Source organism: Globicephala melas, chromosome 19 (assembly GCF_963455315.2).
Source record: "Globicephala melas chromosome 19, mGloMel1.2, whole genome shotgun sequence".
NCBI classification, from domain to species: Eukaryota; Metazoa; Chordata; class Mammalia; order Artiodactyla; family Delphinidae; genus Globicephala; species Globicephala melas.
The window spans coordinates 19,890,156-19,904,493 of record NC_083332.1 but is presented as its reverse complement, the minus strand read 5'-3'; the positions used below and the strand labels follow the sequence as shown (position 1 = coordinate 19,904,493).

The following is a 14,338-nucleotide window of genomic DNA, read 5'->3' as shown; positions in this document are numbered from 1 at the left end:
AGGCTGCAGGTGCTAGATTTCTGGCTATGGATGGAAGACCTTTCCGCAGGAGCTTCATGAGGAGTCCCTTAGTTCCTGCCTCAGGGCCTTTGCACTTCTCTGTAAGATAGGTCACCAGCTTGCACCCTCACCTTCAGAGTTTGGCACCAATGTCCCCTTCTCAGTAAGCTCTTCCCAGTGATGGGGCTCAAGGAGAGGCAGCTCAGCTTTCTCAGATCATGGTAATTTCCACTTTCCTCCCCAGGTTGGAGCCGGGTCCCCTAGTGTTGTGGTGGTTGGGAGGGACCCACAGACCGTCAGGACATGGGAGACAGTCCACCAGGGCACCCACGGTCTCACTGCCTACAGGAGTGTGGAGACCTGGCCAGGCGGGTGCTGTGATACTTCCCTTTCATGTGATGTGGATACAGGCTCCTGGGCCAGGTTTCCCAGGTTCAGGATGGCTCACAACAGGTGAGGCCGGCCCTGCCGGGGAGTGTGGGTCTGGAAGGAAAGGGGCAGTGCCTCCCAACCAGGAGCTCTGCTGCCCCTGGGGGCCCCTACCCCCATCAGCTTGCCTGTGGTTCGAGTGGAAACGCCACAGAATATTCTTGGTAAATTAGGACTGAAGCTGGCAGAAAGAAGTCTTGCTGAACCTGGGTAGAAACAAATGGATACTGTTTTTAGAAGTTTTAAAGCTTGAGAAAGATTATGTTTTTCCAAACTTCTGCTTCTTTTGCGTCACAAACTTCCGAAGTTTGTGATCAATAGTCTTTGGAGACACAGAGAGAAGCAAGACAGGGCCACGGACAGAGGCATTCCAGAAACTTCCCAGAATAAGGGTGAAAATGAAAGAAGCCATGGAAACATCACACCACCAGCCCTCCTCGGAAACAGAATTTGCAGCGTTTAAAAGGCAGAATGGTAACCAGATAAAGATCAATTTCCTTTTATCAAAGAACAAAGAAGTTGGAAAATGCTTACACTTGCGCTTCTGAACAGAACAGAAAGTGTTACACGTTATAAATCACCAAAGTAAAGCATCCATTATGACAATATAAAAGTGTAGATTACGTGTAATTAAAAATCAAAATCAAGTGGCTTGTTAATGAATGAGTTAATAGGGGCCCCAGTTGTGGAGATGTCCTGTACTGCCTTCCCCTTCCTCTTTGCGGTTTTGTATTTCCCAGTGACATGGCCAGAGGACAGCAGTCTCCAAAATAGAAGAGTTGTTTTCCAAGATGCCATCTTTTGAAGTTTTTCTATAATGGACCCATACGAGCACATTAAAAATCCAATGTGTAATAAATATATTTTAATTGGTCTGGATATGAGGTGGAACATTCTCTGTGTCTTTCTGTCCTACTCCATCTCTATGGGAAGTTTTGATCGTATAGCATCAACTCTGATAAAAACACTTTCCATTATTAACTCCACTACATTAACTCAGTTACTGCTCTTCTTCTCCCAACACCTGTTTAGTAGAGAGGTTCTGAGCAGATGCACCAGTCAGGTTGCTTTGAACACCTGCGGGCTGGGCAGAGCCTGCAGGTAGCAAGAACGTTTCTGTTGGCCCCCAAGCTCCAGCCAGGTCCATGCGTGATGGAGGGGAGGCACCCAGAGTACCCTCACATCCTAGGGGCTGCCCCTCTCCGGCTCCTGCAGGGCAGACGTTGATTGCTGCCCACACAGGGAAGGCTGAACTTCTCTCCTATTTGAAGGTTGGGCTGATTAGGACCCAATCACTGGACGTGTGCGATTTGTCTTCTAGAGTACGCTGCCGGTGATCGGAATTCAGAGCCAGTCAGTAAGGAGACTTTGTCAGTTAGGGTTCTCCAGGGAAACAGTGTGCGTGTGTGTGCATGTGTGTGTGTATACACATCTATGTACATGTACATATATACGCATCTATATACATATACATACATATCTATATACATATATACACATCTATATACAAATATATACACATCTATATACAAATATATACACATCTATATACAAATATACACACATCTATATACATGTATAGATACATCAATATACATATATACATCTATAAATATACATATATATACAAATATATATCTAGACATATATATACACATCTGTGTACATATACATATATACACATCAATATATATATACATATAGAGAGAGACAGAGAGAGAGAGAGAGGTCTTTATTATAAGGAATTGGCTCACTTGATTATAGAGGCTGAGAAGTCCCCTGATCTGCAGCTGGTCAGCTGGAGGCCCCAGAGAGTGGATGGTATAAGTCCCAGTCTGAGATGGAGTCCCAGCTCAAACAGAGAGCTCCCTTACTCAAATCTGTTCTATTCAAGCCTTCCAAGGTTTGGATGAGGCCCACCCGCACTGGGGAGGGCAATCTGCTTTCTCAGTCTACTATCCAAATGTTACTCTCATCCAGAAACACCCTCACAGACACATCCAGAATATGTTTGACCAAATATCTGGGCAGCCCTTGGCCCTGTAAAGCTGTTGCATAAAATTAACCATCTCAAAGATGCGTCAGCAAGCGCTTAGTCATCCCATGCAACAGGAGGCGGGGATGCCCCCAGGTGGCCCCTGGCCGAGACCAGCCAGTCATTCCTTTATTGGCTGCCTGCAAATGTACTCCATCCGTTCCCTCACTACCCCCTCCTCCAGGTACTACATTGGGGACACCCTGAAGGGTCCAGTGTGTCTGTTTTGTGCAGGAGGTAGGCAGGCGCTGATCAGTTCCTGAAAGGCTGGAGGGGTGTGCCTTCCCCACAAGCCCCAGGAGGGTGTAACACCCCATGTGATGACCCACCTGTGTGTCAGGTTTCCCAGGGGGTGCCTGTTGTCTCAGGAAGGCCATTTTAGAGAAATACAATAAGCAAGCTCACTCATGAAAACTTGGAGGCACTAAAGTTCAGAGACTAATTAAAAATAAATCTCATTAGTTTTTTCCTCTCTCAAACTATGCTAGTGGTTTATTAATCTGGTTTTGATTTGCTGCATGTGTTGGTCTGGCCCTGAGTTGGGCATCTCTTTATGGACTAGATTTGTACAGGGAAGCCAGCCGTGGTTCTCCAGGGGTCTCAGGGTGGGCTGAGGGGCATGCCCAGCACTGCCCACCCTACTGGGTGCTGCCTCAGTGATAGAGCGGCTGAGCGCTGCCCGGGTGGGATGCACGGAGTGCCCTCCTTGGCTCTCACCTGCATTCTTGGCACCAGACCCGAGGCTCCTCTGTCCTGATGGAGCCAAAGGGGACTGTGGAGGTGAGAAGTCTTCTCTCCTGCAGCCCCTCCAAAGAGTTGTGTGCCCTCCCTGTGGGGAAGGCACAGCCTGGGAGTTTTCTTGCCTCATGACTGAAGCTGTCTACACAGCATGACAGCAACTGGCTGCCCACAGAAAAATTCAGCCAACGAGGATAGTATAACATCAACAATGACAGTAACTGTAGTCACCACTCTCTGTGCACTCACGTGTGCAAGCACCGCTTGCTGCTCGTGGATTATTATTATTCGCCCCTTAATCCTCACAGCACTTTGGAGACCAGGTTCCAAATCCCCCCTTATCCTGCCCCGTCCCCTTTGCAAGGGGAGGGAACTGAGCCTCAGAGACGTGAAGCTACCCACCCAGAGTTGCCCAGCGTTGATTACAGGTCATACTCCAGATCTGCCTATTTAGAATTCCATTCTATTAACCACTGCACTGTATTGCTATTTTTACTTTTCTGGGTGAATTTTTGGCTTGTTTTAGGGAATTAATGCAACATTTCTTTGACAGTGTGTGTCCACACCATAACCAGCTGGAGGAAAGGAAGTGACTTGTACCCACAAGGTGTGTTGACGCAGCCTCCCAGCGATTTAAAAGGGAAGTACTGTGCACCCTGGCTCCTCCTTGCTCCCTAACTCAGACTGGCCTGAGGCCTCCTTGACCCGCTTGCCTCCAGTTCCCACCAACCCAATGAGCTTAGGGAGGCGGTGGGGCAAGGAAATGGCTACTGTGGCTGGTGGAGGCCCCCTGACCCCTGGCATGGAAAGTGGGGTGGAATTAGACGCTGGCATAGTGGAGATGATAAACTCCTGATGCCTTTTTGGAAACTGCCTTTCAACCAAGCAGCGACTGGTCTGTGGATGTGGGTGGAAATGAAAGTTCAGCCCGCCTAAGCTAGGTGCCTTCAGCCTGATACACACACAGCTTACCTTTGATGCTTTTGCGTCTCCTCTTCTGGTGAGGTTACCAGGCTGTTTCAACATTTATAAAAGCACATTGAATAAATGTTCAGAAAAGGATTGGTTAAAATGGGCGCTCTTCCCATTTCCTCTTCTAAAAGGAGAGCATTGAGTTATTCTTAGTGGGGGACAGATACCTGCGTAATGATGAGAAAACAAAAAGACCCATTTGCCCGAAAGGAGACGATTCCTTTTTTTCTTTTTGTTTTGAATTAAAATTCTGTCGTTTTTCTAAGATGAACTAAAAGCCCATTTCCTTCTTCCACAGTCCCCCATCCTTGCTTTTCCTGCCTTAATGACATCCCAAACTTTTGTTGAAAATAATTGATTGAATTTAAATTTCCTTAAAAGTTTAAGAGGTAACGTTACAGTATAAATTTCCTACCAAACACTAAGTAGGGAAATATCCATTAGTGAAATTAACTACAGTTTCTAGGTAGCTAACAATGTACCGTATACAGTAGGGCATGTCTAATGAACACTGCAGTGGGTGATATTTCATTATACAAATTAATGCTCACATTTTAATGGGAAAGTCACATAATGAATCTCTGCTTCAGTGACAGCAATTAGAGACACAGATTGTCCCCTTCTGGACAAGGCACTGTTTAGCAATAAGCAGCTGTGTGAAAAGTCTTCAGGTTTACAACATATATATGCTTTGGGGGAATTAGTGTACAATTTATATTAATGTACTGAAGCTTCTCTGCAAAGGCACGACCGTATTTATCTCTCCTGGTATTAACTAAGTAAAGACATGTAGAAAGACTAAATAAATATCAAATAGAGGATGCACATACAGGAAAATATTAGGTTACCCAACTTAAAAGTGAAAACACTTTTGGGGTTTTAACACACACACACACGAGAAAGTTAGAAACATGAAGCCCTTCTTAAAAGCTTGATAAAGGGATTTCCAACGAGAATAAAATGAATCCCCCTGTTATTTTTGGAGAAGCACTATAGGGAACTTGCTCTGAATAGTTCCAGAATAACTCCCCAGAACAGTGAGGTTTCCTTGAATATCAAGTGCAAAGTGAGGCTCAGAATGATGAAAGACATGACCATGTAAAAATAGGTACAATGAACTAATTAAACCACTTGGTCATATATTTCTTAAAATTTATGATACAACGACTTGGAGAAGTTATCAATGATATTCCAGAATTGAATATACATCTTATGCCATGTGTCAGTGGGTAGCTGGTTTAATGTAAGATGGTTCCAATAATTTCATTAGACCATGGAGTGATGAACTGATGATTTTTTAAATTTATTCCGCCTTTTCTAGCAAAACTCCCTTTTCTAGAAATGCATTGTTTGGGCCCACTTCTTATTCCTTTAAAATATTGTGAGAAGTTTCCCCACAGAAACCTACTGTTGTGGTTCCCTGCTTCCTTTGGTAGGTGAATGGCTCAACACTGGTCATCCTTTTCCCAGACACAAGTTTCATAGACCAGACCTGGTCTGCAGAACAGGGTCTCTGGCCCTCTCTGTGTTTGAAAAAGTTTTTAAGTACGTGCCAATATTTTAAAACTGGGATATTGCATGTAGAAATCTGGAAGCAAGGCTTTCCTTAGATAGAGGTCCTTGTGTCCACTGCTGGTGGCACTGGGTGGCAGTGGCCCTCCAGGAGAGGTGGGTGGCCCCCACCCCGCTGTTTCGCACACTCATCGTCTGCTCAGCTCTGAAAGCATCTGAGTGTATGGCTCCTGCAACAGGCAGATGCAAAGACATTGAATGCGAACATCGTGGAGGTGACCAGAGGGCTCATGTCACCCTGCAAAGCCTTGGGAAGTCTGTCCGATTCCCCCCAGTAAATTTGGACTCACTTATGGGTCTGAGGACAGAGCTGCAGGGTCTGAGGTTGTCTGGGCCACGGGGCTGCACAGAACGTCTTTCCGAGTCTCAGGCAGAGCCCTGCCCGGGCGGGAGCAGGCTGGGTGGGATGACGCTGACTAAGAAGCAGCTCTTAGCACAGGACTCGGCGTTTGTCAGTCGATGAAACCGAAGAGCAGACCTTGCCCATACCTCAGAGCCCGCTGAATGTGCTGACAGGTTTTTCCCACCCAGTCCAGGCCACTGTTGTGAGACATTTGCCTCCTGAGTGCTCTGAAATGTGCCCTCCAGGGAGGTTGCTTGGGAAACAGCTGGACTGTTTCCAGTGAAACGAGACCTTTGGGTGGCCAGGCTTCCCCAGGGGGATGTGCTCACCCCTGGGTCTGCCCACCAGAAACGCACCCCAGCCGGGGCTAGTGGTGGTCTCAAAAGCATTTCCTTGCACCCTTCGTAGTGATGAAGCCCAGGAAAGGCTTTAAGGCAGAGGACGATAGTGGTTATCCAAATCATTTAGGGGTTATAAAGAAAACAAAATCAGGTTTTTGTTCATTTTTAAAACGAAACGTCCAAAGCGGGTGGGTTTATCCCACGCAGCTCACTCTCGAGCATTTATCTGGGGAATTGGGTGGTAGGGGGCAGTCACCCAAATAGAGCCTCTCAGGAACTTGGAGGTGGAACCACGTGGAGAAACCACTGCGAGGGCTGTTCCAGGGTGTGTGCACGGGCGGTGCATGGAAGGCTTTCTAGAGCCTGTGCAGTCAAGATAATCCTTGAGGACTCCCGTTAAGTGGCCCCGAATTTACCAGGGCCTGGATCCTTGGAGGCTTAGATGCTAAGAATTAACCATTCTTGTTTCTCAGATGTGGCCTCTTTTCCCTGGAACAGTGGTGGTCAAGGCCTGTTTTTAACTTTAAAAGAACAGTGGGTCAAGTGAAGAGATCCTCTCCTGCACTGTGTGATGCGTATGTGATGTGTGGGATGTGTGTGTGATGTGTGGTGTGTGTTTGTGATGTGTGGTGTTTGTTTGTGATGTGTGTGTGTGTATGTGATGTATGGTGTGTATGTGTGTGTGTGTGTGTGATGTGTGGGGTGTGTGTGTGATGTATGTGTGTGTGTATGATGTGTAGTGTGTGATGTGTGTGTGTGATGTGTGATGTGTGTGTGTGGTGTGTATGTGTGTGTGTGATGTGTGCTGTGTATGTGTGTGTGTGTATCTGATGTGTGGTGTGTGTGTGATGTGTGGTGTGTGTGTGTGGTGTGTGTGTATGTGGTGTGGTGTGTGTGTGTGTGGTGTATGTGATGTGTAGTGTGTGTGTATGTGTGTGATGTGTGGTGTGTGTGTGGTAAGTATGTGATGTGTGGTGTGTGTATGATGTGTGTGTGTGGTGTGTGTGTGTGATGTGTGGTGTGTGGTGTATGTGTGGTGTGTGATGTGTGGTGTGTGTGTGGTGTGTGATGTGTGGTGTGTGATGTGTGGTGTGTGTGTGGTGTGTGATGTGTGGTGTGTGATGTGTGGTGTGTGTGTGGTGTGTGATGTGTGGTGTGTGATGTGTGGTGTGTGTGTGGTGTGTGATGTGTGGTGTGTGTGTGATGTGTAGTGTGTGATGTGGTGTGTGTGTGTGTGTGATGTGTGGTGTGTGTGTGGTGTGTATGTGATGTGTAGTGTGTGTGATGTGTGGTGTGTGTGATTGTGCGTGTGTATGTGTGTGATGTGTGGTGTGTGTGTGTGGTGAGTATGTGATGTGTGGTGTGTGTGTGATGTGTGGTGTGTGTGTGTGTGATGTGTGGTGTTTGTGTGTATGTGGTGTGTGGTGTGTATGTGATGTGTAGTGTGTGTGATGTGTGGTGTGTGTGTGGTGTGTGTGATTGTGCATGTGTATGTGTGTGATGTGTGGTGTGTGGTTGTGGTGAGTATGTGACGTGTGGTGTATGTGTGTGATGTTTGGTGTGTGTGTTTGTAATGTATGTTGTGTGTATGTATGATGTGTGGCGTGTGTGAGTGTATGTGTGTGTGGTATGTGTGCCTCTTTCTTTAATGATCCTATGATATGTGTCCTCTCAAAGCCGTGAGAGTAGGGTCCTTGTCTCTTTGGTTCTTCACTCAATTCCCAGCACCAAGAGCAGTACTTGGGGGGTAGGGGGTGCTCATTCAATAGAGACTGTGTGAACGAATCCATGTGTTTCCGGGTGTGCGGGTACATACCTGTATGGACACGTATGCCTCTGGCATCATTCAGGAGACTTTGTCTAGCCCTTGACATGACTTTTAGAGTTGACATGATGCCATAGAGAACATGTGCTCCGACTTGCCACATTATAGGTCGGGGAAGCAAAGGTCCCAAGATAGGAATGCCCAGTGGAGCAAAAATAACACAGGTTCTCTGTCCCCAGTCCAGACTCTCCAAATGCCTCCTGGGGTCCAGAGGTCCAGACTAGCTTCCCTGCTACACTGTTCCACAGTACCGACCTCAAAGAGTACTTCCCAGGGAGGCTCTGTGTAGTGGTTTCCCACCCAGGCGCCACAGAGGGTCACGTGGGGGCCTTTGAAAGACCCCAGAGCCCAGTCTGTCCCGGGAACTCAGAATTTCTGGAGGTGGAAGTGGGACCAGGTATCAGCACTTTTGAAAGCTCCCCAAGCTGTTCCACTTTGGTTTTTCAAAATGTAATGTTTAGAGTTTTAGCGTCAGAATCATCAGGGGCACTTACTAGAAGCACCCACTTCTGGACCCACCCCAGACCCAGGGAATCAGAACTGCTCGCCTTAGGTCCCAGAACTGGTGTTTTATACTCTCCTGGGGATTCAAGGCTCAGTACAGTCTGACAACCACTGCTGCAGTGAGCATTTCAAGTGTGTGTCCCTTGGAAATCTACGCACATCTTCCGAGCATCCCTGCAGTCAGCCAGGAAAGGCAGTCCCCGCTCCACCCAGGCCTGGAGGGAAGGTCTACACTTTCTCTCTGCATCTCCTGCTGACGGATGCCCATGCATGCTCTACAAACCCTTTGCCAGATGCACTTAATCGTTTCCAGGTGCACTTTTGAAATGCAACCCGAGTCTCATCCAGTACCTGTAGGCACCTCTGCCAACTCTCACTGCAGGGCCCTCCCCCCGGGTTTACATCAACCTGTGGGCCAGGATCTTGAGTTCCTCATCAGGCTCTCCTACCACAAGCCCCACAGACACCCCCTCAGCTTCAGGGGCTGCCTCTTCTCCAACTGGCACTGGACTTCTAGGTCAGCCCGGAAGTACCCCGTCCACAATGCCCATCCCACTGAGGGTCCCCTAGTCTCCGGTGAGATGTCCAAATAGCAGTGGCTGAAGTGAATCCAAGCCTCACACGGGGATTGACTTCAAGAAGTGGGAAATGGTGCCTGAAGCCGTTTGTACCTTTACATCAAAGGGGAGTGAGTCTTCCTCTAGATCCATGTCATTGGTCTAGAGACAACGTGACCTTGTCATTCAGAGAAAGAGATCCCCAGATGGGAATCTGATGTGTCCAGAGGAAACCTTCAGCTGCTCGTAGGAGGGAAAGAGGAGCACATAGCCACCATTTGATGAGGCAGGCATAGCTTCTCCCAGGCTGGAGCGCACAGTCTGGAGGTGACCTGGAGTCCTCTGCTCAGAACCTGGGCTGGTGGTCCTCTTATTTACAAAATGCATGCATCCCCCCACCCCACCCCCAACAAGTGCCTTACCCCCAAATGGCCTATGCCTGGAGAGCCGGGAGTCACGGCGTCAGCTGAGACTAGACACAGTAAAATGTCTCCAGAATACACCATTCACCCACGACTTGCTGTTGCTTTTAGATCAGTGTGTTTTACGATAGAATAGAGGAAGCCGTGGGGGATGCTTGAATTTCCTCGGAGAATTAATTGTGGATATTGACAGGGAGTTGTTGTGAACAAGCTCGTGGGAACTCTAACAGTCCCATTCCTTCCAGAGAGCTTTTCGATTCCAAAGTCCAGAGAAGACCCTGGATTGCGAACACATTCTTGGAATATATTTAAATCCGCATTTGTTTCCCCTCCCTTTTCCTCTCTCCTACAACGTAGGCAGGTCTAAGTTGTATGTTATGGTATCTTTCCCATAGTAGAAAGAACAATAGAAGTTGTGTGTTGGATTTAAATAAATATTTAATTCATGAAAATGATCTTATATGTTTTAAAAGTCTTTAAAGCTATTTTTATTCTCTAGAAAGTGCTTGTTATAGGTAAATTACACATTTTACTACCAGAGCATTAGGTTTGCCATTAGTACAAATTTAAGGCACTACAAAGACCAGTAGATAATGTTAATTCCAAATACAAAAACTAAATATATTTTGTGCCTTTTTATTACTCATTTTCTTTTAAGTTTTATTGACTGCTTTTTATCTTAACTATATGTCTTTACATGCTGCAATCATAATGCACTGTAATGGTATTAATATTTTAGAGAATCGGTATTTATAGTTCTTTATTTAGAAACAATGCAGTAGGTCTGCGGATATCTGAGCCCGTCTGGAATGGTGCCCTCCAAATAATGATAAATTACTTGTGCAGTATGCCATTTGCTAATTATATCCATGATTTACTGCAGAGCAAGACTTAAATCATTCATTTCAGTCTTGCGTAACAGTGCCATAAAATTTTTAGGTTTAAAAATGGTTTCCATGTGTATAATTTAAACAAATTTTAGAGCTATTGTATACACAAAATATTGCAAACACCCATTTGTTACATACTTTGTCTTTTTAAACTTCTACTTTTAATGATCACTGTGGTTGAAATTATTATGCTTAATTTTCATAATCATAGCTTTTAAATCTACAGCCGTTTTCACATGTTAGATAAAGAAAAAGATAGCTAATTGTGTGTAGATAGTATGTCATTCCTGAATAGTCCCAAATGGTACAAAATCATTAAAAAAGCTTAAGAGTACGAATTATTCTTCTATTAAAAAACAGTTGTTCTCTAACTAATTATTAGTTTGAGCTGCTTTGTTTCCAAGAACAAATGTTGATCCTTCTAGCCTTGTTCAGCACACCAAAATGAGATTAACACTTTTTTTTTTCTCCTTATACCAAAATCTTGCAGGTGAGAAACCCTACAAATGTCCCCACTGTGATTATGCCGGCACCCAATCAGCCTCCTTAAAATATCACCTAGAGCGGCACCACCGGGAGCGGCAGAACGGAGCCGGGCCACTGTCTGGGCAGCCCCTGAACCAAGACCACAGGGACGAGCTGTCCAACAAAGCTGCTTTGTTTATCAGGCCAGACATCCTGAGGGGCGCCTTTAAGGGTCTCCCCGGAATCGACTTCAGAGGTGGCCCTGCATCTCAGCAGTGGACATCAGGGGTGTTCTCATCTGGAGATCACTCAGGGCAGGCCACTGGCTTGTCTTCTGAGGCTCCTTCAGACGCTCTGAAAGGTACCGACCTTCCTTCCAAAAGCACCCACTTCTCCGAAATCGGGAGAGCTTATCAAAGTATCGTGAACAACGGTGTGAATTTCCAAGGGTCCTTGCAAGCGTTCATGGACAGCTTTGTCCTAAGCTCCTTGAAGAAGGAGAAGGACATGAAGGACAAAGCCCTATCTGACCCTCCTTCCATGAAGGTCCACGGGGCAGACGGTGGCGAGGAGAAGGCGGGCGGCAAGGCAGCCCCCAGGAAGTCTGAGAAGTCTCAGTACGAGCCCCTGGACTTGTCCGTGCGGCCGGACGCCGCCTCCCTCCCAGGCTCCTCGGTGACTGTACAAGACAGCATCGCGTGGCATGGCTGCTTGTTTTGTGCTTTCACAACGTCCTCTATGGAGCTGATGGCCCTTCATCTCCAGGCCAACCACCTGGGCAAATCGAGACGCAAAGATAGCGCCGTCGGGGTGACGGTCAATTGCAAAGACCAAGCCCGGGAGGCCGGTAAAGTGGCCTTGTTGCCCTCGGTACAATCAAGCAAAGAGATGGCGCTTGCCAACATGATGGGGCCTCTAGACTCGGCTTCTGAAAAGATGGCCCAAGGACAGGTCAAAGAGACTCTGGGGGAGCAGAAGGGTGGCCCATGGCCTGGCCACGTGGACCCCACATTCTGTAACTTCCCGTCAGACTTCTACAAGCAGTTCGGTGTTTATCCAGGTCTGCTGGGCTCGGGGGCCTCCAGTTCCTGCGCCAACAGGGAGCCCGACGGGAAGGCCCACTTGGAAGATGATGCCCCGATCCTGATCCCTGAAACCACAAATAAGAACACTACTGATGACCTCTCGGACATCGCCTCCTCAGAGGACATGGACTCCTCCAAAGGAGAAAACAACGAGGAAGAGGATATCGACACGGAGCCAGAGGTGATGAGCAAGCCGCCTGCCCTGAGCAAGGACGGGGGCAGCGACGGTGGGGATGGCCTGCTGCCCGCAGGCGCCCCACAGCCCATCCAGGGACTGGTCTCCCCTCTACCCCAGGCATCGGAGAAGCAGTGGCACAGCCCGGGCCTTCTTCCAGCCCAGGACCCCGTGGCGAGCCTGCCCAAGCCAGAGCGGGGGCCCCAGGGCCTGGAGAAGCCGATGAATGTGCTGTCGGTCCTCAGGGCCTACAGCGCCGATGGCTTAGCAGCCTTTAACGGACTTGCAAGTAGCACAGCAAATTCTGGATGTATCAAGAGGCCAGACTTGTGTGGTAAGTTTTAGAATCCTCTTCCTTTAGTTCATTTCCCAAAACATCAGTGCTGATTTGTGCATTTTTAAAAAATGGGGTAGACTTATCCATGAGCAGATTTTGAACTACACGTAAGAACTACCCCGACTATGCTGTGTATGCAATATAGACAATCATGAGAGTCAACTTCATTTAGAAGTGTCGGACCTCGTACTTTCGTGTTTCAGTTTGCATCATTGTGATCTGAAATGCCTGTACGGAAGGCATGGAAAAGGGGGCGGGGTCTCACAGTGTGCACTACTCCTGTTTTTAACCCATAACTTGAGGGGGAAAGGAAAAATTTCAAAAAACAAAAAGAGAAAGAGACATGGTAACTTGCAAACTTTTCAGTCTTTTCAACTTATGCATAAGATGCCTAAAGACAATCCCTTACTGCTTTGCTAAGCCAAACCTGCTTTCTGAAACTTTTCTTGATAATGACTTGAGGATACTAAAATCATATCACACTAACCACAATGTAGAAATGAAATGGCCCTCTCTCCAAACAGGGAGATGGTGTGGGGTATTTGTGATTCATCTTCAGACATACCAAATGGCAGTTACTGTGACTTTGGCCTTCTATTATTGCCTTCTGTCTGTCTGTGTCTTCACCTGTTGTTCGAACAAGAATGTACATTATGAAGTCCCTGGTGAGCAGGGCTGTGATCCTGTGTGTCTTGGATTTACGCCTCTGCCTGATCTTGTTAGCAAACTGGCGCTTCTTTACCTCCTTAAAGAATATGGTTACTCCAAAGTAATTCCAGATCTTAACAAGTAATGCTAGATTTGAAGCCTAGACCTGCATCAAATCAATGTCGGCGTGGGCAGGGAGGATCAAAGTCATTCTCTTGTCACCCAGATATTCTTACTCGAAAGCCTTTCTCGGAATCGAAGCTCAGTACGTTATTCCCAGCCCCAAATATCCTCACTAGAGACAAATGACCACGGTCCCTTTCCATCTGTAATCTGTGAATGAATTTCTGTGACTTTACTTCACTTGTTGAAAAAAGGAAGGAAAGAAGGAAAGAAGGGAGGAAGGAAAGGAGAGAAGAAGGAAGGAAAATGGGTGGAAGGGAGTAGTATTTAACTTCTGAATCCTGACATTCCTTTTAGCACAGAGTGGGATTCAGCAAGCTGGACTCAGTTCATAATTTAAATTGATGTATTTCTTTTTCTCTCTCCTTCCCTAATTCACTAAGAACTGGATCAAGCAGTCAGAAATATTTTTTGAATTGTCAAAAATCACTAAATGGATTTCTGAGAGCTCAAAAAAATATTGACAGTTCCTTATGCTGAATGATTCATAAGGCCCCATTAACCAGCACCCCAGATCTATTTTTAGCCACATACAATTCATTACTTTTGAAGCTGTTAAAAACAATATTTAAAAGAAAGAGAAAAGAGTTTTATGTCAGTCCAATTTTTTTTTTGCTCTTTTTTTTTTATTGTTGTTTTTAAGTTTGTGATTGGAGTGCTTTCTTTTTTATTGTTGTTTGGGGGTTTTTTTTTTAAGTCTATTTTCAGTTCTTTCAAATACCTACGTAGGACCCATAGTTCCTGCCAGGAATCCATGAATCAGAAAAGATCAAAACCTGGCATGTTTATAAGCTCATTATTATTGAAATGAGCTCAT

The 14,338-nt window shown here is 46.4% G+C and overlaps 1 protein-coding gene across 8 annotated transcripts in view; it reads left to right on the top strand.

Moving 5' to 3' along the window:
* The window catches only part of ZNF536 (zinc finger protein 536), a 418,630-nt gene that overhangs the window by 262,212 nt on the left and 142,080 nt on the right, over window positions 1-14,338 (top strand). For 7 of the 8 annotated variants that reach the window (XM_060288591.1, XM_060288590.1, XM_060288593.1 and 4 more), the window contains exons 6-7: window positions 3,756-3,809; window positions 11,119-12,687. In XM_060288591.1, coding sequence (XP_060144574.1) covers window positions 3,756-3,809; window positions 11,119-12,687 — 1,623 coding nt within the window. The remainder of the gene's footprint in view (window positions 1-3,755; window positions 3,810-11,118; window positions 12,688-14,338) is intronic. The other variant, XM_060288594.1, reaches the window with a different exon arrangement.